We start from the raw sequence: 23,169 nt of genomic DNA, 5'->3' as shown, positions 1-23,169 counted from the left end.
CTGACCTCTAGCATCAACAAGGCATTTTCGCCCACAGGACTGCCGCATACTGGATGTTTTTCCCTTTTCACACCATTCTTTGTAAACCCTAGAAATGGTTGTGCGTGAAAATCCCAGTAACTGAGCAGATTGTGAAATACTCAGACCGGCCCGTCTGGCACCAACAACCATGCCACGCTCAAAATTGCTTAAATCACCTTTCTTTCCCATTCTGACATTCAGTTTGGAGTTCAGGAGATTGTCTTGACCAGGACCACAGCATTGAAGCAACTGCCATGTGATTGGTTGATTAGATAATTGCATTAATGAGAAATTGAACAGGTGTTCCTAATAATCCTTTAGGTGTATATATTTGTTAACAACTGAAATTATAAATTACTGATTTGACCAGTTCAAAACTTCTCATGATAGAAAGAATGAAGGTCAAGTTTTGAATGAGAGTGAGTTAAGGATGACACTTTTTTTTTGTGGCTGAAATATTAAAGAAAACAACTGATGTGAATGAAATTGAAAGATAGCCTACTTATACTCATACATCTCTTTGCACAAATCAGATGCCAGGTAGTGAAGATTGTGACTGTTCCAGATACTTCACTTAAGCGTTTCCCTTTTAACATAATTTCTTGATGTAAACAGCCAAATCCTGTTTTAATAGGTGCCAACAAAGCATTGCATGAATTCAGTCTAATACGTCAACAATCAGTGGTGTTACAAACTCGGAATGACGAACACCCATGGAGAAAGAGGGTGCACGAGGCAGGTGTGCCGTCACCTTCTCTGGGCTGTGTGTGCCTGGGCCAGGCTTCCTCGTGGCATCGGTGGGATTATTATGACGGCTTTGCATGGAGAAAGAAGGCTGTCTGTTCAGGTAAACACTGGGTTCAGTGCTGTTGTACCGGCAGGGTCCCGGGGTCATGGACAGATCCTCCGATGGACCGCCTGCTTTCCTGCGTGCTGACATGCTGAAGCTGGCGCTGGAGGATTTGTGGGGGACGTGGGAGCCGAAGAGGTTGGGTAATGTGTAGCTGTTGGGCGCGGGTACAGGATCCACACCGCGGTAACGTGTGCGGAAAGCCATGGTGTAAGACGGAGGTCTGTGGTGAAAGCTCAAAGGTGGAGCTTTCTCAGGACTGTAGGCTCCTGGTCCAGGAGTCTGGAATGTATCAGCTGATCAGAAAAAGAGAATCAACAGCTCCTTTATGATTGTGTATGCCTTCCTGCTGCAGTTAGACTGTGTTACAAATTATTATGCAAGTGACAAAGCAGTAGGATTTCAAAGAAAGTATCTGTACTTTTACTCAAGTATGGTTTTTAGGTTTACTCTTTAGGTGCACTCTGCAAATCTGTTACAAATCTATTGAACGCTATTGTTGTCTATATTTTAGTTTTTCAAAGAAAGTGTCTGTTTTATTTCTATCTTATATTTTTAGATAACTGGTATTAATCTCAGACAGGTTTGTTAATTTGCCAGGTCTTTTTAGGTAAATGGAAAACCTACTGAAAGAGGTTGCTCCACATTATTAAGCAAGTCAGTTCTCATGCAATATGGGGAGGAAGAAAGATCTTTCTGAAGATGAAAAGCATCAAATGGTGCAATGTCTTGCAAACGGCATGAAAACAACTAATATTGAGCAAAAACTGCATACAGATTATCGAACTATTAAAGGACAAGTTCGGTATTTTACACTTAAAGCCCTGTTTTCAGATAGTTTCTGATGAAATACAATGGTTAAGATTGAAATTTGGACAAATGCTGCTGGCCCGAGAATTTTCGATTTCTGTGGTAGCACCCCCCCACCTCCACAATGGTTGCATAGGTGCACTGGAACAATCGTTCCTAAAACGCATTAAACTTTCGTTTACAAAGACGTGAAACTCACCGAGTGGTCAGGGGTGGTCACTGATATGCTCACACAAAAATCGCTGCAAAAGATGCTTTCCAACAGGTGTTTTACCATTCGTTGTAAAACTGTGGACCTATTTTTCCAAACGCCCACCCGTACATTCTTCCGTTGAGAGCTTGAATAATAGACACTCCAGCCCGGCGGCGGAGTAATACCGTACCTCACAGCACATCCAATACAAGTCAATGGAGTTGGACAAAAACTACGATAAAACCTGTTGGAAAGCATCTTTTGCAGCGATTTTTGTATGAGCATATCAGTGAACACCCCTGACCACTCGGTGAGTTTCACGTCTTTGTAAACGAAAGTTTAATGTGTTTTAGGAAGGATTGTTCCAGTCCACCTATGCAACCATTTTGGAGGGTGCTACAAAAGAAACCGAAAATTCTCGGGCCAGCAGCATGTGTCCAAATTTCAATCTTAACCATTGTATTTCATCAGAAACGATCTGAAAACAGGGCTTTAAGTGTAAAATACCGAACTTGTCCTTTAAAAGATTTGCGAGTGATTTAGAGCACAGAAAACCCTAATAAGCCTCTCTCTGACTGAGTTCTGTGCTCTAAAAAACTAAAATCTGAATGTTTATTGTACTGAAATCCTACTGATATGTCACTTGTATAATAATTTGGAAAACAGTGTAAAGTGAACATGACATAAAAATAATGCTGTTTACTTTCTAAATACACATTACCATTCGTATTGTGCAAGATTCATCAGTGGAAATTATTGCTAAAGGAAAAAAAACATTTGTCATTTTCAACCCCTACTGGCAATGCCCATTGTCATGGTACAACCAATCACAGATTAATCAAATCAAGTATTTTTCCCATAGGGATTTTTAAAAAGTCTTTATTAAAGAGTTATAAGCCATGAACCACACCAAGGGTGAATCAACATTACAAAACTTTGATTTGAAGAAAAAAGTATTTGAAAATTGGACTAAAAGACAAACGCATACAGAGACAAATACATACACATATTTAAAGGGATACTTCACCTCTGGAAAGATGAATGTGTATTTAAAATAGGTCATTTATGTTGAAGAAATGTGAAGAAATTTTTTAATTTGGAGCTTTCTAGACTGAGAAAAGCCAGAAAATGTATTTTTGGCTTATGTGGATGAAAGACAACAACTCCCAGAATGCACTTGCTTCGCTGCCCTAGGAGGCCACTCCCAAGCTACGCCTCCCGGTTAGAGAGCGCAGTTGAAAACAACAAGGTTAGGCTACTAGTGAGTCTCCGTGACGAGTTTGCCCGGGATATCGAGATCGCCCAAAATGTCCGGGATTCGGCTTTTGCGTTCTACAGTCGCCATTCATCATGTTTACTGTGGCGAGCAGGACGAGGCTGAGGGGTGCGGGAGAACGGCGCGAGGCCGGTGGCGTCATTACTGAGACGCATCGGTCTCCTATCTCTCACGGAGGAGCGGGATTTTTCTTAGCAATGTTAAAACGCACATCAACCGATCACTTGTTTAGCGTTCATGTAAACACTACATTCAGATTCACCAATCGGAATGAATTCAGCTAGATTGAAACAAAAGGTGTGCATGTAAACAATGAATGGCGACTGCAGAAAGCAAAAGCCGAATCCCGGACATTATGGACGATCGCGACGGCCGGACATGTCCGGGAAAAAGAGGATGGTAACCCCTACTACTCAGCTTTCTCCACAGAACAAGAGCCTGTTAGCTTAGCTTCCAAAGAAAGACGGAACTGCAGTTCATTGGAAACCGTAGCCAAGGCGACATCTAGTGTATACATCTATACCCGCCCGCGCTCTCAGATCACTTGGACGTGGCTGTGTTCAAGAGGTAAAAACGATATAAATACTGTTCGTTTTCTCACACAAACCGCTCGTTTCGTGTCTTAGGCCATCAATGTGTACTTACGATGGGGAATTGTTTAATTTGGACGATGGGGAATTGTTTTAATTTGGACTCTGTGCATGCTCTTTGAGGTGGTGACCATCGACCTGCATTATATGACTGACAGACAAGAACGGTTTGACCTAAAAATATCAAAATTGAAACTACTGCGGAAAAAAAGACACCTACATCTTGGATGCCCTTGAGGTAAGCTAAAACATACCAAAATTTAATTTCAAAGTGAACTATCCCTTTAATGCTAAATCCTGAAGTATCCCTTTAAGTAGTTTAAGAGCATATAGGGACACTGACTATTACGTCATTCGCAGTCGTCCTTCATGTGAGAGAATCTGCTGTTTAACATGATTATTTAAGTTGAATTAATGTCGGCTGTTGGCTTCAACAAAAACATATATACCATACATTAACAACCTCATAGCTCACAGTAAAGGTTATCTTTAAAAATCAAAGAAAATGTGATTCCCTTATGGAGAAAACTAATGTGATTTTTACTTCCGCAATCTGACGGATGGACTATTGAATATCCTGTTTCATTCAGAAATATGTAACATTACGTAAGTAAAACTGGTTGATATGTTGACTTCATACAGCCTAATGTTCCTTTTAGATAAATATAACCAGACCTGGACTTGTTTTTAACTTTCATTTATGAAAAGGTCCTGGATTAATAAGAAACAGATATGTTTAATAAAAAAGGTGAAAACATGATCAGATCAGACGAAAACCCACCTGTCTTCTTCTTTCTACCCAGCATGGAATAAGACGGGGTACCGTCTCTGCCAAAGCGTGTTATTTTTCCATCTACATGATACTGCGGCCCTGGACTGGAATCCACAGACACCACTATTCAAAAGCAACATAATGGGAAAACACACCAGAATTTCCTGAATTACATTTGGTAGACATTCAAAGCAACACAAATTTATAAGGCTCAAGCATTCCCTGCAGTGACTAGTGCTGTGCTCTACTGTTTGAGCAACAGAAATGCTATTTAACATTAATTAAAATCCAACATATGGATCAAAATCAAGCATGTGGATTTTATTAGCTTAATATGCCAGAGAAATCACATTTATCATTTTATTGCATGCCGTTGTTTGTGATATAAATTCCAGATGCGTGAGACGCTTTTTTGTAATAATACTTTGATCAAACTGGGTGTTCTCAATCCCCTCCAATTCCTTCCAAACAAGTGTTACATGTCACTAATTAGGCGTGTAAGTGTGTGCCTGTGTGTGTAAATCCACCTACTATTTCAGTACTACAATGTAGACACTAATTAATCTATAAAATTATCAGTCCGTATAAATGCCATGTTGATATATATGTACTTTCTACACGAACAAGCATGTTAAAAGCATTCTCAAGTGATTAAACCCAGCATTAGTTCAGTGGATCATGTCGTCTGTCAGTGTGAGAAGTGTTTGATTTCATGTTGTGTCACTCACTGTTGCTGCTCATGCGGCTGTGGAAGGAATAGGCCGGGCTGCTGGGTTTGGTGTAGTCATGGTTTATGTAACCGATAGTGGGCGGAAGAGCATAACGCCCAGGCCCGGGTCCTGCAGGCATAAACAAAAACAAGGTGTGCAGAGCCTTTTAGTATTATTACTGGAATTGTGTCGGGTAATGAATGGAAATTAATGTGTATTAGTGAACATTATATGAGGTAAAAAGAGAAAACTTGTCGTGTTACTACTGGGACTTCCTGGTAAAATAAAGGCAAACAATAAATAAATTATGGTTGTATTTATAAGCAGGGTTATTATCACTACTCTAGAATGATTAAAAACATTTTTTATTAAATTAAATAAAGATTAAAAACAAACTAAATGAAAGTTAGAAATGTTCTAACAAAAACTACTAACTGGAAGTAAATAAAAACTAAAACTGAAATAAATAATAGTAATATTCAAAATAATAAAAAGAAAATGAGAAAGGTGCATAATTAAAGTACTAAAAAAATTTATGAAAACCCAAAATATAAAAATAAAAGCAAATTCAAAATATTAATAAAAAACTATAATGGTTTATAAATTATACTAAAATAACATTGTAATAACTTATTACAGATAAAACTATGTCTGCTACAGGCTGATTCATTTTGTTAGTCAATATAAGTTATACATCTGCTAGCTACAGTATGTTCCTCATAGTCACTTCCTTTTTTTATTAAATCTAAAATAAAACTATGGAATGTGATTCATGTGAGACATAAAGGGTCACACATGCTGTGCACATTTCTAAAGTCCAGGAGAACCTTGGCTGTAAACTTTCATTTGAAATCGTATGATTTTTTTTTTTTTACACAGTTAAATGTCACACAAGCTTTTCAAAGCTTTGGCCAAAAAAAGAAGAACAGACAAAAGAGGTTCTATTCTCAGAATGATACAAGCAGGTGTTGCAATAAAAGACCTAACTGACAGTTTCTTTCATCAAACTGCCAATCCACTCTCAAGGGCCAAATAGAAGCATGTTTGAACTACTTACAGAGCCCTTGCGCTAAAATAAATTGTCAGATCTCCTCGCTTTGCTGAATAATTCTTTCGACACAATCATTTGTACAAATGAATCTACTGAAAAGAGCGGTCACACACTTACCTCGTTCCCTGCCAGCAATGATGGGCCGCCGTCTCACCACTTCCCCCATGCCGCGTATATTTTCTGCCTAGCTTAAAGAGCTGACAGCAAATTCGGCAGCAAGAGTGCTCAAGGAGGTCCAGTAAAGGTTGAAGTTTCAGTTTAGACACACTGGAGAAATACAACTGCGGCCTGAATTATAAATGAATCTTACAAGCGCAAGAAACCTTACCCTTGTCCAGGCTTCAAGAACTTCCATCTCAATATCTTTACGCATAACAGATTTCCAAACATCCATCACTGACTACAAAGGACACCTACAGTTACACCTTGGCAACTTATGTGTAAACGACAGCTAATGAACTAATTACACAATGTGAGACGGCCAACAACTGTGTGAAATTACTTTCGAGGTAACAAGATTATATATTAATAGCCGCCTGAAATGTAAACACTAAGAGATATTCTGAACTTCATTCCATCAACATGTGATATAAAAATATTGGTAGCACTTTACAATAAGGTCTGATTTGTTAACATTAGTTAATGCATTAACTAACAATTAGCAATATCTTACAGCATTTATTAACATTAGATTAAAAAAAAGAAAATTCAGTTACACTTTATTTTAAGGTGTCCGTGTTACAGTGTAATTATACATTTAAATACTGAGTAATAATAATTAACTATGTACAGTATGTACATAGGGATAGGGTTAGGATTGGGGTTTGGTTTAGGGTTAGTTGCATGTAATTATGCACAATTTATAGTTACATTAACACTGTGAACTATAGTTAGTTCACAGTGCATTAACTAATATTAACAGATGCAACTTTTGATCTTCAAAATGTGTCACACTTTAGATTAGGGCTCAATTCTCACTATTAACTAACTATTATCTACGCCTTTTTCCTTAATAAACTCCTAATAACTGCTTATTAATAGTTAATAGTAATGTAGTTTAGGTGTTGAGTAGGATTAGGGATGTAGAATATGGTTATGCAGAATAAGGCATTAATATGTCCTTTATAAGTATTAATAAACAGTCAATATCCTAGTTATATGCATGGTAATAAGCAACTAGTTAACAGTGAGAATTGGACCCTAAACTTAAGTGTTAACCACTTAAAATGTAATGTTAATAAATGAGCATTGTAAAGTGTGAGTGAAAAGTTTTCACCACATTCATATTTTAAAGGGTGCTATCAAATTTTTCTTTTTTAATTAAACATTAATGACAGTTCAGTAGGTTAGTGGTTGAAAGTAAAGTGGGCGAATCCCGATATAGAAAACATAAAATTGATTTTACATTGACAGAATTGATCGAACTTGCTGTTCCCATGGACACCTTCAACTAGTACTCAAAACAAATGAAACTTCTGGAAACCTCCTCTTGTTTCTGTGGCATAGTTTTACAGTATGATAAGTCCCATATCACGTTACTCTGATTTAACAGTGTGAAGCTACAGTACTTCATTGCTTTAAAACAGTCTGGTTCCTCTTTGGCAGCTCTAAACTGATGATGAACTGATGCGGTGTAAAATGTAATATCAAGCTATAAGAAAGTGTGTCTCGTGAAAGCAGAGATGTCATCCCTGACCAGTGAGCGGACATTAAACATTAACCTGCTCTATCTTCAGACTCGGTGATACATGTAGAAGCAGGTAACACTACAGCTGACCTCTGGCATGCAGCCGAGAGGCGCAGGTTAAGTTACCTTAGAGCTGAGAAAATTAAGCTCAATGAATTTGCATCTAAACAGATCGGTCACCTGGTTTGCATATAGCTGGTCCATTGACTCATCCTCAACATACATTCAAGAGTTTAATACCTTAAGAGCTTTAAATAAAAATCAGGGAATGTCAGTCTGCAACTTGATACCGAGCATATTATTGATCTCTGTACCATGAAAGTGCTTGAGGACTCACTTTACAAACACTTATTTGTGAAATAATACTCTAATAACAAGTACAGAGATTCTGGTTACAGTCAGGGTCATTGTTAGAAGAGCATAGAGCGTCTTTTATTTTATGAACCGTATTTATTTGAAGTCACATAGCTGTTAAAGGAGGACTCTAAACCCAATGGCCTAAAGCGTTTTATTTTTTGTTCTTTGTGGGTGTCACTTAGGGAAAAGTGAAATACTGACCGTGGAAGAGGCCAGTGTAAGAGCACTAATTTAACCAGACAACTGCTCGTACACACATTAATCTTTTCCCCTGTAGAGAATCATGCTCTGGCAAAACACTTCTGCTTTGTGCAGTTGTGATTTGTGCTTTTTTTTCCCTCTTGTATTGTACTTCTTAAAAAGTTAAATAAAACATTATTTCAAAATCAGTACTGTTGTCTTGATTTCTAAGTAAAAAATATGTAAAGATCCATAAAGATAAATAACCTTGAGGGGAAAAAAATATTGTTTGCTTTCAGAGTATATACCAAAAAGTTGTAATGTATAAAAAGTAAAGTAAAAAAAAAAACATTCTTACCCTAATTGTTTTAGCATACATCTAACAAAATGTTATGATGTTAAAGCTGAAAAATGTGGTAAGAACTTATTCTCTGAAAACACATGTATTTCTGAAGCAGAATTATCTTGCTTTATATGATTCCTAGACAAGCTTATAAGACAAAAATACTGATTTTTTTTTTCTGTCAAAAAGTTCAAAAGTTCATACGTTTTATCTTAAAGAATGATTTTATGAACAATATTAGGGTTTAACAATTCAGTCAATAATAATATAATCTACCTACACATAACTTAAAGAGTCAAAACATAACTTTAAATTTAAATATGCGGATACAATTCAGTACAAAAATAAAAGCAGTAAAATGTCTCAATACATAAAATTATTTTCAAACAGTTCAATGCTACAAACACAGTTACAGTTTTGTAACTGCAACACATATATAAACACGAGAGAGAACATTGGCTGGCCATAACTTTCCTCTCCATTCATTAAATGAAGTCCACTCTGAGTTTCCAACATGTTAATTTTGTCCTAGTGTAGATCCTGAATATAGTGAATGTCAGTGGGTCCAACTTTATAACTGAGATTCAAACGCAACGGGTCTATTTCTATGTATTGATATGTTCAGTATTGCATTGCATTGCAACTCTTGATAGGCCATGTGCCGGTTACTAAAAGAAACAGGAGACTAAAAGTGGCAAGATGTTCTGTGAGGTATACCTGTCAAATTATTTTAGGTAAACTGCTGTCGTATAGTCACAACTGTCACACTCAAACATTCATGAAAGGTACCTTTGGTAAAACTGGATGGTCTTACAATTCTTCCAGTTGTCTTGAAGTTACACAAACCGTTGGATGAAAAACATCCAGACATTTTTTCATTTGTCCATGAGGAACCTCTTTAACATACAGGTCAGCTAAAGTTAGCAAGATCTGAAAACGTCATGGGTCCACATATAGACCATGTGTCGCATCAGCTAAGCGTTGCTCGAGCATAGCCATCCTCTAAGTAAATGTGCAAATTATGACCTGTAATTAATTGCTCCCCGACACGATCAAGAACTTGTCTCCACGGATAGCGAGATGCGAGGATATAATCCACGTGATCTTCATGGCTATTATCAAAGAAAGACGTTTAACAGTTTGTTTTCCTGTATAATAAGGCATTGTAGAGAACTGCACAATTCAATCTGTGTCCAAGGGACCAAATGCCCGTCACCTTTGTACTTTAACCAGCTGTACTTTAACTTTCTTGCACTGAGCCAAGCAGCGGTCTGGAAAATGTGAATTCTTCCACAGTGTGCTGTTGTTGTTAAATGTTCTGCCTGCCAGGAGCGACGTGCTATGATTTATCTCCTTGAAGAACCTGAAAGCAGACAATATTACAGTAATCAGATAAACGCCCCAGAACATGAAAGGCTTCAAATAGCCATTCAAAAACAACCCGAGATCATGGTTTCTGCACGGACTGAGATGGCAAAAAAGTAGTTAAGAAAAGTCTTTGCATATTTGCGGTTTAGAGATTTAGATATTCTTAGTATAATTGCTAGGGGGTTTATCTCTTGTTGGCAACGTCGGATCATCCAATACGATGCAGTTAGATCTTTCCATACACTCTTCTGTGATGCTGACAAGCATTTGGGTCATGTTTTCTCGTATAACACAGACCACAACACACTTGGGACACATGAAAGGAGCAAATAGTCTCTGTTGGGTATATTCTCGAGTGAAGGACAATCCCTGTCATTTCCAAAACAAGATTACTGTGGAATCTGACAGATGTGAACTCAGAACTAAATACATATGTTGAATGATACTCGACGTGCAGAACTTCATTACTCAAGTTTATTTAAATAGTCTGGTTTACTTCAATGGTTTATGAAATGTTACCTGAAATCATATGAGTCGCCTCATGTTATTTACTTCTGTGGTTACCGAGCAAAACACAGGAAACTCAGTGCAATAACACAAGAAGCACTTTAATTCAATTAACTCGGGTAACTCCAATAACTCAATGCAATGGATCCAGTCTCACAGTGTTATGAGAGCAAATATTCCTGGCATAACACTGTTAAAGAAACTAAAGCTGAAGAAAACCAGACACTTAAGCCGTGATTAATGGGGTTTGTGGTTAAAAAACAAGTAGAATGCGAATGAAAATCTCCTTACCAACCTGGTTGCGTGTTTTGTGAGATTTCTGCAGCCAGACCCGCCACTGATCATAAAGTTTGATGCTCATCCCGCTGCAACCGTAGGCGTGTTTGCGCACCCAGCCAAAGAACTGCTTCAAGTCCCGCCGCAACGTGGAGTTCTGCTGCCCTGCCTTTGAGTCACATGACCCTGTCAGCAGCCGCTCTGCAGGGCGAAAGACAAAAATCAACACATGTCCATCCAGGGAGACAAGCGCCTATCATGCATGCATCAAGCTTATCACAGATACAGGCCACAGTTTATACAGCCAACCAAACACAAGTTGGGATAAAAATAAATCCTTTTCCATTTTAAATAAACAGCAGGTTTCTGAGCTCCAGATGTGGGCCGCTCCAGAAGAGTTAATGTGCAGAGGAGTTAATCTGTTAATCTTCAGAAACAATCCTCTGAAAACATAATCCAACACTCCCCCATGGCTCTCTGGCAAGCCGCAAAATGGGGAGATGTATGACTAAAGTAATGCGTTGCATGTGCTAGCTGGTGTTTGCTGGACCGAGCATCGTCTCGGAAATATTTATCTGATTATAGGATGGACTGCACGACACATCCAAAATGTGAAAATATGTCGAAGGCCAGCGAAGACAACATCTCAATCTGACTCTCGTTGCTACCATTTAACTAGAGGCGCTGGCTATATTTATTTATTTTCTGTGTTGCTTTTGGGATTTCTGTCATTATTAATAACAGAAACAGTAAAATATGATGGGAACTAATTGGATTTGTATATAAGTTGAGCTAGAATCAAACTCATGTTTCCCACATGAGGACCATTGCACTACAAGACTGCTAGGTCATGACTTTAGACCTGTTGAAAATCATTTAAATTATCAGATTTTTCATGATCTACATGAATGGAAATTCAAATAGAATTAAATAGCTACAAGAAGAATGCATGATGTTTTGTTTTTGTTTTGTTTTTTTATGTTCTTCAATTGATAAGTGCCTAAACCCCTTACCTGTTGTAAAATGTGGCTTTTTACTATAGGTACATTTACAGTTAAATTCATCAATCTGGTGCACTTTGAGAACTCTGAGAGCTCCAACCCATTTTCAGAGGGCTTTTATATAGTAAGTTGGTAAAACTTGTGTGTTGGAATATCACAGTCCTCTATGTCACATGTTCAAATGGTTCAAAATGCTGCAGCCAGATTTTTAACTTAAATGAGAACATATTATTCCAATTTGAATGACTCTCAGTTGGTTGCCAGGGGATTATAGAGATGAATTTAAAGTACTGCTGTTTGTTTTTTAAATCCCTAAATGGTCTGGCGCCTTCTTATTTGTGTGAACTAAACCTAAATAAGCTGGTCAGATGCTTGTGATCTCATCCGAGAACAAGGCTGAAGTTGAGAGGTGACTGTGTGTTTGCAGTTTCTGGACCTAGGCTATGGATGGAACAGTCTTCCTTTATCTTTGAGATCTTTACCTTCCGGGTATGAGTATAAATAGAAGTTTAGCATCAAATCATCATAGCAAAAAAAAAGTCATAGCATTTAAATCATCATAAACTATGTGCTTATTTTAATGATGTGTTTTTATATATATTTTAGACTTATTCTCTGTACTGCACAGTCAACTATTGTTGTGTTTATTTGTGCTTTATAAGTAAGTTAGATGAAATGACTTTGTTTGCAATAAGGTCCAACAATGAGCAATATATTTGGTACTAAATTTATTTATCTGTTTATTATTTTTCATTGTTAACTAATGTAGTTAACCAAGATTTTATCAAAGGTCAATATATGTAGAATTCAGAAACCCTTGTTTTAGCGACACCGGTGGTCATTAAGTGAACTGCAGCCAGCAACTTGCTCGCGCTCGTGCACACGTAATGCACTAGAGACTGGAGACTGGAGACTGAACGTGATTCAAGGTCCTGATATACTCACGAGTCACGACGAAGCTCTTTTTGTTGTTTGCTTAGAAGTAAAAAGAGGTTAAAAAAAATACCTTTGCAGCGATATACTGTTAACGTACAAACCGACGGTGTCCACACTGCTGATAGCGACATTTAGATGATTATGTATATATATGTACTGCACGCTTTTTAAACACACAACAAAAATGACAGCGGTGAGAAAGCAGCAGTTAAGAAAGCATCTGATCATAGCGATGTGGATATGTTCTTTCCAATTGGAGAGATAATTGCTTTCTAATTCACCGGCATCATGCCGACAGATGAGGTAATTAAAATTACACTGTTATAATAGTTTGATTATAAAGTAGGCCTATATTTGAGACTATAGTCTATATAGATCTGGCTATGTGAGACTATAGTTTGAATTAATCTCTTTTCTTTGCATGCCTCATTGACATTACAGTACAGAATAGCTCTTTCAGCACTATCCTCTGAACAAAAACATTTGTTTCGTGTGTCATAGAACGGATAAGAGGCTCTCGGGAGCGTGCATAAAAGTCACATCCTTTTGATTTTCCTGGAAAAAACGTCCTTCACATAAAAATCAGTATACAGGCTTTCATGGACAACCTAGGAGGTCGAGGAAGGTCTCATTTTTTACGTTTTGTTACAAGCTGTTCGCCAAGTAATATGGTTCACATTGCCAAGCAACACAAAAATGACACATTAACATGGAATGTGTGATCACATGTGTGCATTTACAATAACTTCTTTTTATATATGTGCCTCATTCAATCAATTTCAATCAATAAAACAATTTTCGTTGCACTTTATGTTACAGTCCTGTTTCACATGTGCATATACTATACTTATTGTAGTAATTACAATAACTGGGTAATTGTCCTGAACCTAATCTTAACCCATTTAGTTACCTTATATTACTCAGCACTTTCTTGTAAGTACATACTGTAAAATAAAGTGCAACCACAATTTAAAATGTTTTTTTTGTTTGTTTTTTTTGCAAAAGAGCAAAGTGATACCTCTGTACTTTGATATTTACCATGGTATTTACCTGGTACTTTAAGAAATATCATGATATTAGCACTGTAAACTTCCCAATAAAATAGGTTCCGCTAAGTAACCGCTTTCGCAAGGATAGCGTAAATGATATTTCTCTTACCACTGTGTGGTGTTGAGGCTGCAGTTGGGTGACTCCAGTCACTCCAAATGCCTGCTTTCCTAGATCCCAGAATCCCTACCGGATTACAGCGCACCTGCACAAAATACACTGTGCCTGGCCGCAACCCTGCCAGTCTGCAGGAAGTCTGGTTCCCAACATCATCCACCACCTGCAGAGAAAGACACCCAAAACAGTCTGTTACATCAAACACCTACAGCGGCCTCATACCACACACACACACACACACCGTTACCCTAACGGGCATATTTAATGTTCTCTATAAGAAGAAAAAAAAGCCATTCACTTTCAAATCCTTAAGCAAGTTCACACAAGCCCATTTACAAAGAAGAAGAACAAAGAAATTTCCCCCTTTTTGTGCTCCTGGGGAATATACCAACGTATATCAGAGAAAAAGACAGGAGGTAAATGACAGGGACACACACATAAATAATTGGCCTGCCTCCTGGCTCTACATATACACAGCGAGCATCAACACTACCCTGAGAGAAAATCTGTTATCTATTACTTATTACAGATTGAGTAATTGCACGGTCGCAGACGGCATCAACGAGATGTAGACAGGGCCATGCCAGGCCCAATGCTTCCTCTTTCTGTGCTAAAGCAGAGGTATACTCGGGATTCAAATGCAGGAATGTCGAAACAGCCTGGGCCCCCTGTAATTATTTACAATCCCGGTACCCCTGAATCAGTCCCTCTCCGCGGTCCATTTCCAGACTCACATTTCAAAAGCTACAAACACGGTTAATATGCACAGCTCCGTAATCCGAGGACCATCATTACTATTGGAACGTGATGAGTGGCAGAATGTTAACATCATCAGGTTGCCGTGTAACAGGCGTGCTGGGTAATTATTTCCCTTCGTACAGACTATGTAAGCAATCTGTGGGGTTGAGAACGGCCCGGGTGATAATGCAGCTTTCTAAAGCGCTTTGAAAACAACAGATCATCTGCTATGATGTGCTTTTGATGGTCACTGTCATATTTTGACTTTGTTAACTATGTAGGACTGTGCAACTGACAGCACAGTGATGGGTAAGGGGGGAAAACATTATGTAACCCAACTCTGCCCAGCTTCAGAAGGAAACCTGCCAACTGATTGGATCCATATGAGCGAAATGGGGACAGCGAAAGCTTAAGTTTATTTGAAGCCCTAAAGTTTAACCGGACTCTTCCGTGGCCAGAGGACTGGAAACCATGTGCTGTTTTGCTACAGCTGGAAATGACGTTTCAGACAAGTAATACAAACACCCCACATTCTACTGAAACATGGCTGTTATCTTTTGAACCGCTATAATTAATCATTGCGCCACTCTGCAAATGCTTTAACATTGAGAAACTTAGCTGACTTGGCTCCCATGCATGCACAATTTGCACTACAAAAACAAGTGGGTGTGGTAGTGGGAATATGGTAATAGTAATGAGGATAATGGGCATTGTAGTGCGTATGGTGGACGCTGACGAACTGTGCTCACTGATCGAGAGTGCTACTGTACCTTCCAGTCGCTGCTTTCCTCCAGTCTGTATCTGATCTGGTATTTGGCCTGAAAGAGGAAGTCTTTTAGTGCAGGCGGTGTCCCCCAACGCACGGTCAGCTGGTCTTCCAGGTCGCCCACTCGGCTCACTGTCACGTCAGTCGGTGGGTCTGTTGTCACTGGGAGAGGAAAAGAGATAAAAACATAAGGTTGCGACAAACGCTGCGACAAAAAGCACCTTATTCTATCTATCTATCTATCTATCTATCTATCTATCTATCTATCTATCTATCTATCTATCTATCTATCTATCTATCTATCTATCTATCTATCTATCTATCTATCTATCTATCCATCCATCCATCCATCCATCCATCCATCCATCCATCGTATTGTAATTAAGTTGAATTAAGTCTACTTCTTTACAATTCTTCATCCTGTTTATGAACCGTATGAAATAAATAACACACTAATAGACTGGCACAGAAAAAATTTATTCATATAGTGTCACAGCAGTCTAAATTGTACAGAAAACACAGAAACAGCAAGTGTATATATTTTGTGATCACAATTTCTATCTATCCATAACTACCGATTATTGTAATATATAGTTCTGGTCTCATGGATATCTAAAAATGTTGCCTTGTGATTACTGCATCCGATAAATTGCATCGGATCTTCTAAAAAAATTTTTTTTTAAATGTGTGCTGCCTTACTTCCAGTTTGCAAAACAAGCCCGTCATTTTGGAACTGGTGATGTCAGGAAGCTTTATACATTTTTTGTGTGCAATTTGCATGGGCAAACTGGCCAATGAATGAAGTCTGCAGACCTTTGTTCATGTGATTCAACCATAGACTGTAAAAAATAGGATTCAACTGAGATTAAATATACCAATATTCTATTCTATTCTATTTTAGTTAAAGTTGCAGTCCGCAGTTTTTTCTCTTTGTCGCCATCTCTGTTAGAAATCTGCAATTGCAGTCATTCGCGGAATTACCAACTTTACGTGCGTTGTGCCTCGGCATGGCACAGCGCGGATGAATCCAATGTTTTAAGGAGAATGTGCGGCTGTCAATCACCGCGCCGGTGTGGATACTGTCATTCAAAATCACAGATTCTACTTTTTGGAAATATGAACAAAATAAGAATTTTCACCGGAAAATGTCGTCTAAACAAGTAAGTAACATCCACTTTTGTTCTGACCAACTAAGGGGAAAAAAGCATTGCAGTAAATCGCGCTGATTAAATCTAACGATCGCTTATCATATCACGTCAAACCGTGCAAATTATACTTTGTTTTCAAATTGTTAATGTTAACAACATCAGCATTGCGTGACTACATTTAATGCCCCTCTGATATTTGTCCTTGTTTTCGCATGGGCCGGTTGCAGTCTCTTTTTTTCTCCCAGGTCCGAAGACCAGGTCCCAGGTTTTACAACGGGTGAATCTCCAGTTGTCACTGTGATTGTCCTTTCTGGATCCGCAATTAAATTGATAAGTTTAATTATATCAAGTGCTGTGAGAAAAGGCTATAAATCTCCACCTCCAACATCCTCACACGCAACATAGCCTACTAGCCGAGACTCCTTCTTTATGTGTACAGATGTGACGTAATGACGCAAAGACATGCTCGAATTTCCCGCGGAAATCCACCCGTACCACTGGAATTAAAAACATTATTACAAGCTTACCATTTTGAATCGAGCTATGGCAAGCAGATAGTTTTGAACACCGGCTGGTTATGTACTTGCCCCAACATTTTTTTTTTATAATTTTTAACCCAAAAAAGCTACGGACTGCAGCTTTAACTAGTCGCTCAGTATTTTTCCACTTTGCATTTTGGTGTAGCTGCTATAAAATCCCATTGCATAGATAATGCTTCACATTCCAAATAATTGTAGTTTGCTTGGTTCTCAAAGCTGTTGTTTAATTAACTGGTAACATAAATGAGCATTGTCTCTATTGCTAAGGAGGTGGAGGCACTAGGTGTGGTGGCTGTGTCATGACTATGGCATGTTTCGAGGAGCACCCACCTTCCTCTTACTGCACTTTCCATTCAAAATTGCCCTGCCTCCCCCTTCAGGTGCAGTTACACTGATTTATACAAGCAGGATGTAAAATTTTATAACTTTTCTCATCTCCTTTTTAAGGACGCGGGGCTTTAGTTCAATGTTAAGGCTATTTCAGTTTAATTTCAAATACTTTCTAATGTCTTGCCAAGACACAATACCCCTCAACTTAAGTCCTAACAATACTAATTCCATTTTTATTAACATGTTTGTAGTTTAAAATGACTGTTTGAAGAGATTATGTGTAAGCTTGGCCTGCACTCAAAGCACATAAGATCTTAAGGATTCAACAAAACAGACTTCACCCTATTCCAGTCACATTGCTAAACAGTAGCTCCAGGCAGGTCACGGTACTAGGATTAGTGCAAAACTTTATAAAAATTCCACTCGTCTGTAAAGGAGGGGGCTGCAAGGTTTTTCAGGTATGTGTGAGTAGGTGGGTAGATACTGTGAGGCAAAGGGTTAAGGATGACGCTGTGATGGACCGCTGCAATTCGTCATGCCTCCACCCACTTTTACAAGGAGTGGCGCTCTCACGTTGCACATGGTCCTCTCGTATTGCATGCTGCCCATGAGGAGAACACCTGGGGCTTGTGTCTAAAACGGGGTCAGAGGTCAGGCACACTCACCCACGTCTAAGATATCCAAGTAGATGACATCAGATGTTGCAGTTCCGAGTTGGTTAGAGGCCTCCACCCATATCTCGTAGGGCGTGAAGAGGGCGAGGTCGCGGGGGATGTAGCATGTGTACGGCTCTCCCGCGTTGTAGTCCTCACACTCCTTTTCTCGTCCATACCACCTACAGGTGAGCAAACACGGTTTATTTTCGAAAAGGTTCCGATAACTTTTTGGACACTGTACATTCGTAAAATTCTTTTAAAAAGCCAATGGAAGAGCCAATCATAGTGTCAAATGTGGGAATGGTTCCTTAATTATGGATTATTACTTCAGGTTTGGGAATGGGGAAATGAAAATTGCTGTGTCTGGAATCTGCATTCCATCTGCTCACTGGGCATGAAAGCCAATGTTAATTAAAAAATATATATATATAAAAATAAATATAAAAATAACAAAATGAAAAAGAAAATACTAAAAGATTAGACTAATGTTAAGTAATATTAGAAGTAATTGTTTTCATCAGTCTTTCACCCTGACAAAAAAAGAAAAAAAGAAAAAGTACAATATATGGCATGTGCCCATCAGAAGGAATTAGGAATTATCCACTGTCCTCCAGTGAATAGGCATGTGGGAACATGAAATATACAAACAAGATAAGGCGTGAATTTGAGAAGAGGCATTAACATGAGTGTGAATGACCTGTGGCACTGACCTGAGCTTATATTTGAGTGTGTATTTTGTCTTGATGAAGGTTTCTCCCTGGCCCCCAGGGGCCCATCTACAGGTGAGGTCTTTAGTGTTCCTGGACCAGCAGGTAAGATTCACAGGTTTCTCAGGAGGCACTAAAAACAAAAAGAAAGACAAAGAAAAAAAAGAGTTTTCACTGAGCTGTCAAAGTGAGTAAGTGGAAAGTGACTCATGCCTCTCATAACACCTAATTAAATATGCACTAATTATACTTGATGATTTCCACTACATACAACACCAAATTCTGTACTGTAGATAGTATGGAAAATCACTTAAAAGCTTGATGTTCAGAATTTCAGAAAATAATCAGTTGGTTTAAAGTCAACATGAACAGTGTTTGCAACCCATTTTACTTTTTAAGGCCGAAACAATTCAGTTGGTAAAGATATACATTTATATTTAATATAAATATCTTACATTATATTTTGTATTTTTTCTATAATTTTTGTTTTATATTATATATTTGATCTATTCTATATATTATTTTATACATAATTAACATTTTAAATATGTACAATATTCATCAAAGAATCGTGAAAAAAATTATCACGATTTTTACAAATATATTAAGCAGTCAGTTTCAACTGTAAAAACAAGAAATGTGTCACGACCGCATCATTAGCATATTATAATGATTTCTAAAGGATTGTGTGACACTAAAGACTGGAGTAATGATGCTGAAAATTCACCTTTGCATCACAGGAATAAATTACATTTTAAAATCCATCAAAATAAAAGAGTTAGCTTATTTTAAATTGTAATAATATTTCACAATATTACTGTTTTTTTTTACTCTATTTTTTATCAAATAAACTCAGCCTTGGTGAGCATAAGAGATTTGAAACGTCTCTTAAAAAATAAGTCATTTCAAAAGAAAAGAAGTTTAATGAACGTTTATAAATACTGCCTTTTTTGGAGTAATGTGCACAGATGAATCATTCACAATAAGATCAGAAACGTGTATTAAGAAAGTAAATAGGGTCAATTTTGACTTTGTGTTGACTTTAAATATTTTCAATAATGGATGAGTGTCTTCAGCTGTCATCCTCATTTAAGTTCAGGAATGGGGCCAAGATTCCATTCAGCTGAGAACAAAAGACACTGCGTCTAAGTGTAAGACTGTGATTATATGAACCAAACCTTACAGTGGAGACCTCAGAGACATAGAGAGCTTGAGTCAACACAGTACTTCACACACACACACACACACACACACACACACACACACACACACACACACACACACACACACACACACACACGTCTCTCCATTTCTTGCTTTCAATCTTTTTTCCAAATGACCAGACACTCGCTTCCTTGACTTTGTCTCGCTCTCTCAATTTCTGCATTTGTGTGTGTGTGTGTGTGTGTGTCTGTGTTTGCAATTTTCCATACTGCCACCATTCCATGTAACTTGACAAATGTGGTACATTTGTTCAGTCATATGCATCAGTCGAGGAAAGCGCCTATAATGGACCACACAGGTGCTAAAAGCATAACAGTGGAACAGATAGCTATCTTAAGGGGCTTAAACAACTCTCGAGTTCATTGGCGGACAGGCAGAAAACATTAAATACTGCAACAACTGTGGCCCAGTGGCAGGGGGTCAAATCATAAAGACTGTCTAATACTTCTAGGTCTGACCTATATTCCCCAAGGCTCCAAGCTTACCCACAAAATCCATTTAATTGTATTTAAGTTGGACTGCGCTCACAATCGCCAATTAAACGCACTCCGCAGTAAATGCGAACAATATGGTAGACAAGACTCACTGCCAACATAGATGCAGGAGCCGGCCAGCACATGACCCCCGCTGTTATGGCACACAAGGTTGTCTCCGGAGCGTTGGCGGGACCCGGAGAGCCGCGGGAGGGTGACACTGAGCACGGAAGGGCTCAAAACGCTGTAGGTGCTGCTGGGAAGACGCTTCCCGTTTAGTGTCCAGTAGAGTGAGCCTGCATGAATGCCGTGGTCTGGATTCACTGAGCATGTGGCTGTCAGGCTGGAGCCGATGGGAAGGGCAGGGTCTTGAGGGTAGATTGTAGCCACCTCTGAGGGAGGGCGAGATATAGCAGGTTAGAGCTGGAAAGAGGCAGCATGGTTATTATAGGCTGTCTGGTTATTATGGGTGAGTTCAAATTATATGATGTTGAAGGAGGAGACCGACCGACCTCATGACTAACACATCAAAAAGGTTGATAGTGACAGCCTAAATCAGAGCAATGTGGGATATGCAAGATGATCACAAAAGGAGATGATATCCATTTACTATGAAAGGGAATACTTGCAGTCAGATGGTCCGTCTTCATCTGACTGTACATTTATCTAACCTATTAGATTGACTAACTGAATAAATAAATAAATGCACTTTATTGGTTTGAGATTTTTTTATTATGTGAGAAAATTATGTGAAACTAGCACAGCGTTAAAAATAGTGCTTGCATGATTCAATGTTAAATCAGTTTAATCTTAAATAATACAGTTTAGCGATCATTAAAAATGATTTGGCCATAGAAAGCTGCGATTGACCAATAACAATCAAGTATTCCCGATAGCTGCATAATTTTGTGCATTTTTTTTGTGTTTCAGAAGACATCTATCACTGCGCTGAATGATCCCAAACAATCAGCATAATAAAAACTCACACACAATTATAATTTTGTAAACCCTGCTGGAGTTCATTATCACCCTTGTAATGTGACAGTGGAATCCCTCCAAAAAAAAAAGTGTTAATTCAACACAATTGGGTAATGGATGTGATGAGTGAACTGCCGTGTGATTACATGTAATTACATCAAGATGGATAGATAGACTAACCTTAAAAGAGAGATTACATATTCAGCACACATTCAGAGTGAAATCTTCTCTACGTATCAAAGGGGAAAGATACAAATAATTTATTTTATCTTATAACACTAATGAAACAGGATCTTTATATAGTTGAATAGTCTTCAAAAGGTGCTGTTTCATTTAAGTAGATTACAAAATTCAGACTCGAAAACATTTCACTTCAAACTGTTTAGTGACAGTAGCAATTACAAGTATTTATTGCAGGTGTCTGAATAGGAAACGAGAAGTAAGATATTTGGTTTCAGATCAACAAGATCTCATGAGGTAAGCCTGTAGTCCTGTCATCACTAATGCAATGGCGAGGGAAACTCAGTAAAGCTTGGATGCACATCTTACCGCTGAGACGGTGAACAGCGGGACCACCCTTTGGACATTCCTGCCCCGTGTTGTCAAACCGCAATGATCTTTTAAAAGGTTACTTCTGTCTACACATTTTTTTTTTCCTTTTAACTCTGTTTATATTTCACTGAGGCCCAGAAAAAGTCAGCCTGACGTTTTTTGCGTTTAATGTTAAACTGTATAACTAGGAGAGGGAAGTGTAGTCTACCATCATCAGTGGCTGTAATGCACTTCACTTTCTTAATTCCCTGCCTGGCAGTGAAGGTGTGAATGAGGCAATACTTCATTAGATGTAATTACTCTCAAGCTTCCCCTCCACCAACACCTGTGAATGTCACGTAAGGGGAATGTGCTAAACGCTTGCGTTGTAAATGTATTTCTCAATAGCTATTAATAATTTAGCCCTTTGTTATTTACAACGCAATTATGCCCTTTGATCCTGATACACTGTTCTCTGCGATTCATTAAAAGCAAATTAAACTTTCACAAGCACCTATATTTCACCAACAACGAAAATAGCTATGAACAGAACTAATCATCTCTGTGTTGATTTGAGGTGAACCTTTTCTTGCAGTCACATATGTTTTACAAAAACAAGCTTAAGAAACATGATGTCAGGGTTTTATTGTGGTTCATAAGGCTGAACCCTCCATGTGTTAAATTAAATATGTATGCTCTGACCTTTTGAAATTGTAACCCTTAGTAGACTTTTTCAATATAGTGCAATATTTTGCACCGATACCATCAGTTGGCCAATTTGTAAACCAAGAAGTTTAAAACAACAGCTTTCCAATGTAAATAAAACATTTAATGCTGTTCTCTAAAACTATGACATTAATTAAAATACGTTAAAAATGCAATTCATACAAAAATGACCTGTATACACATCTTCTACAATAAACATGTTTCCAGTTTAAGGGTTAAAAATTAATTCAGTTAAAATTAAGATAATTTTGACATTTTTGT

General features: G+C 38.1%; 2 protein-coding genes across 4 annotated transcripts in view; both read right to left on the bottom strand.

Annotated features, from left to right (window-relative positions):
* Nucleotides 1–366: 366 nt before the first annotated feature.
* odf3l2a (outer dense fiber of sperm tails 3-like 2a) lies at nt 367–8,341 on the bottom strand. Its single transcript, XM_082173695.1, has 4 exons — nt 6,391–8,341; nt 5,241–5,351; nt 4,522–4,635; nt 367–1,167 (listed from the first exon to the last, which is right to left on the bottom strand). Exons 1-4 carry the CDS (start codon nt 6,437–6,439, stop codon nt 680–682), a joined length of 762 nt encoding a protein of 253 aa, XP_082029821.1. The 5' UTR covers nt 6,440–8,341; the 3' UTR covers nt 367–679.
* Nucleotides 8,342–8,454: 113 nt separating this feature from the next.
* crlf1a (cytokine receptor-like factor 1a) overlaps nt 8,455–23,169 on the bottom strand; it is a 23,576-nt gene continuing 8,861 nt past the window's right edge. The window contains exons 3-9 of one of the 3 annotated variants that reach the window (XM_082173632.1): nt 20,787–21,065; nt 18,980–19,109; nt 18,279–18,448; nt 15,601–15,758; nt 14,087–14,255; nt 11,007–11,192; nt 8,455–10,203 (exon numbers count right to left, since the gene is read on the bottom strand). In XM_082173632.1, coding sequence (XP_082029758.1) covers nt 10,187–10,203; nt 11,007–11,192; nt 14,087–14,255; nt 15,601–15,758; nt 18,279–18,448; nt 18,980–19,109; nt 20,787–21,065 — 1,109 coding nt within the window. In that variant the 3' untranslated portion in view covers nt 8,455–10,186. The remainder of the gene's footprint in view (nt 10,204–11,006; nt 11,193–14,086; nt 14,256–15,600; nt 15,759–18,278; nt 18,449–18,979; nt 19,110–20,786; nt 21,066–23,169) is intronic. The other 2 variants (XM_082173631.1, XM_082173633.1) reach the window with 2 other exon arrangements.

Source organism: Leuciscus leuciscus (genome assembly GCF_965113295.1).
Source record: "Leuciscus leuciscus genome assembly, chromosome: 6".
In the NCBI taxonomy this organism is placed as follows: Eukaryota; Metazoa; Chordata; class Actinopteri; order Cypriniformes; family Leuciscidae; genus Leuciscus; species Leuciscus leuciscus.
This window is presented reverse-complemented; position numbering and strand designations above follow the sequence as displayed.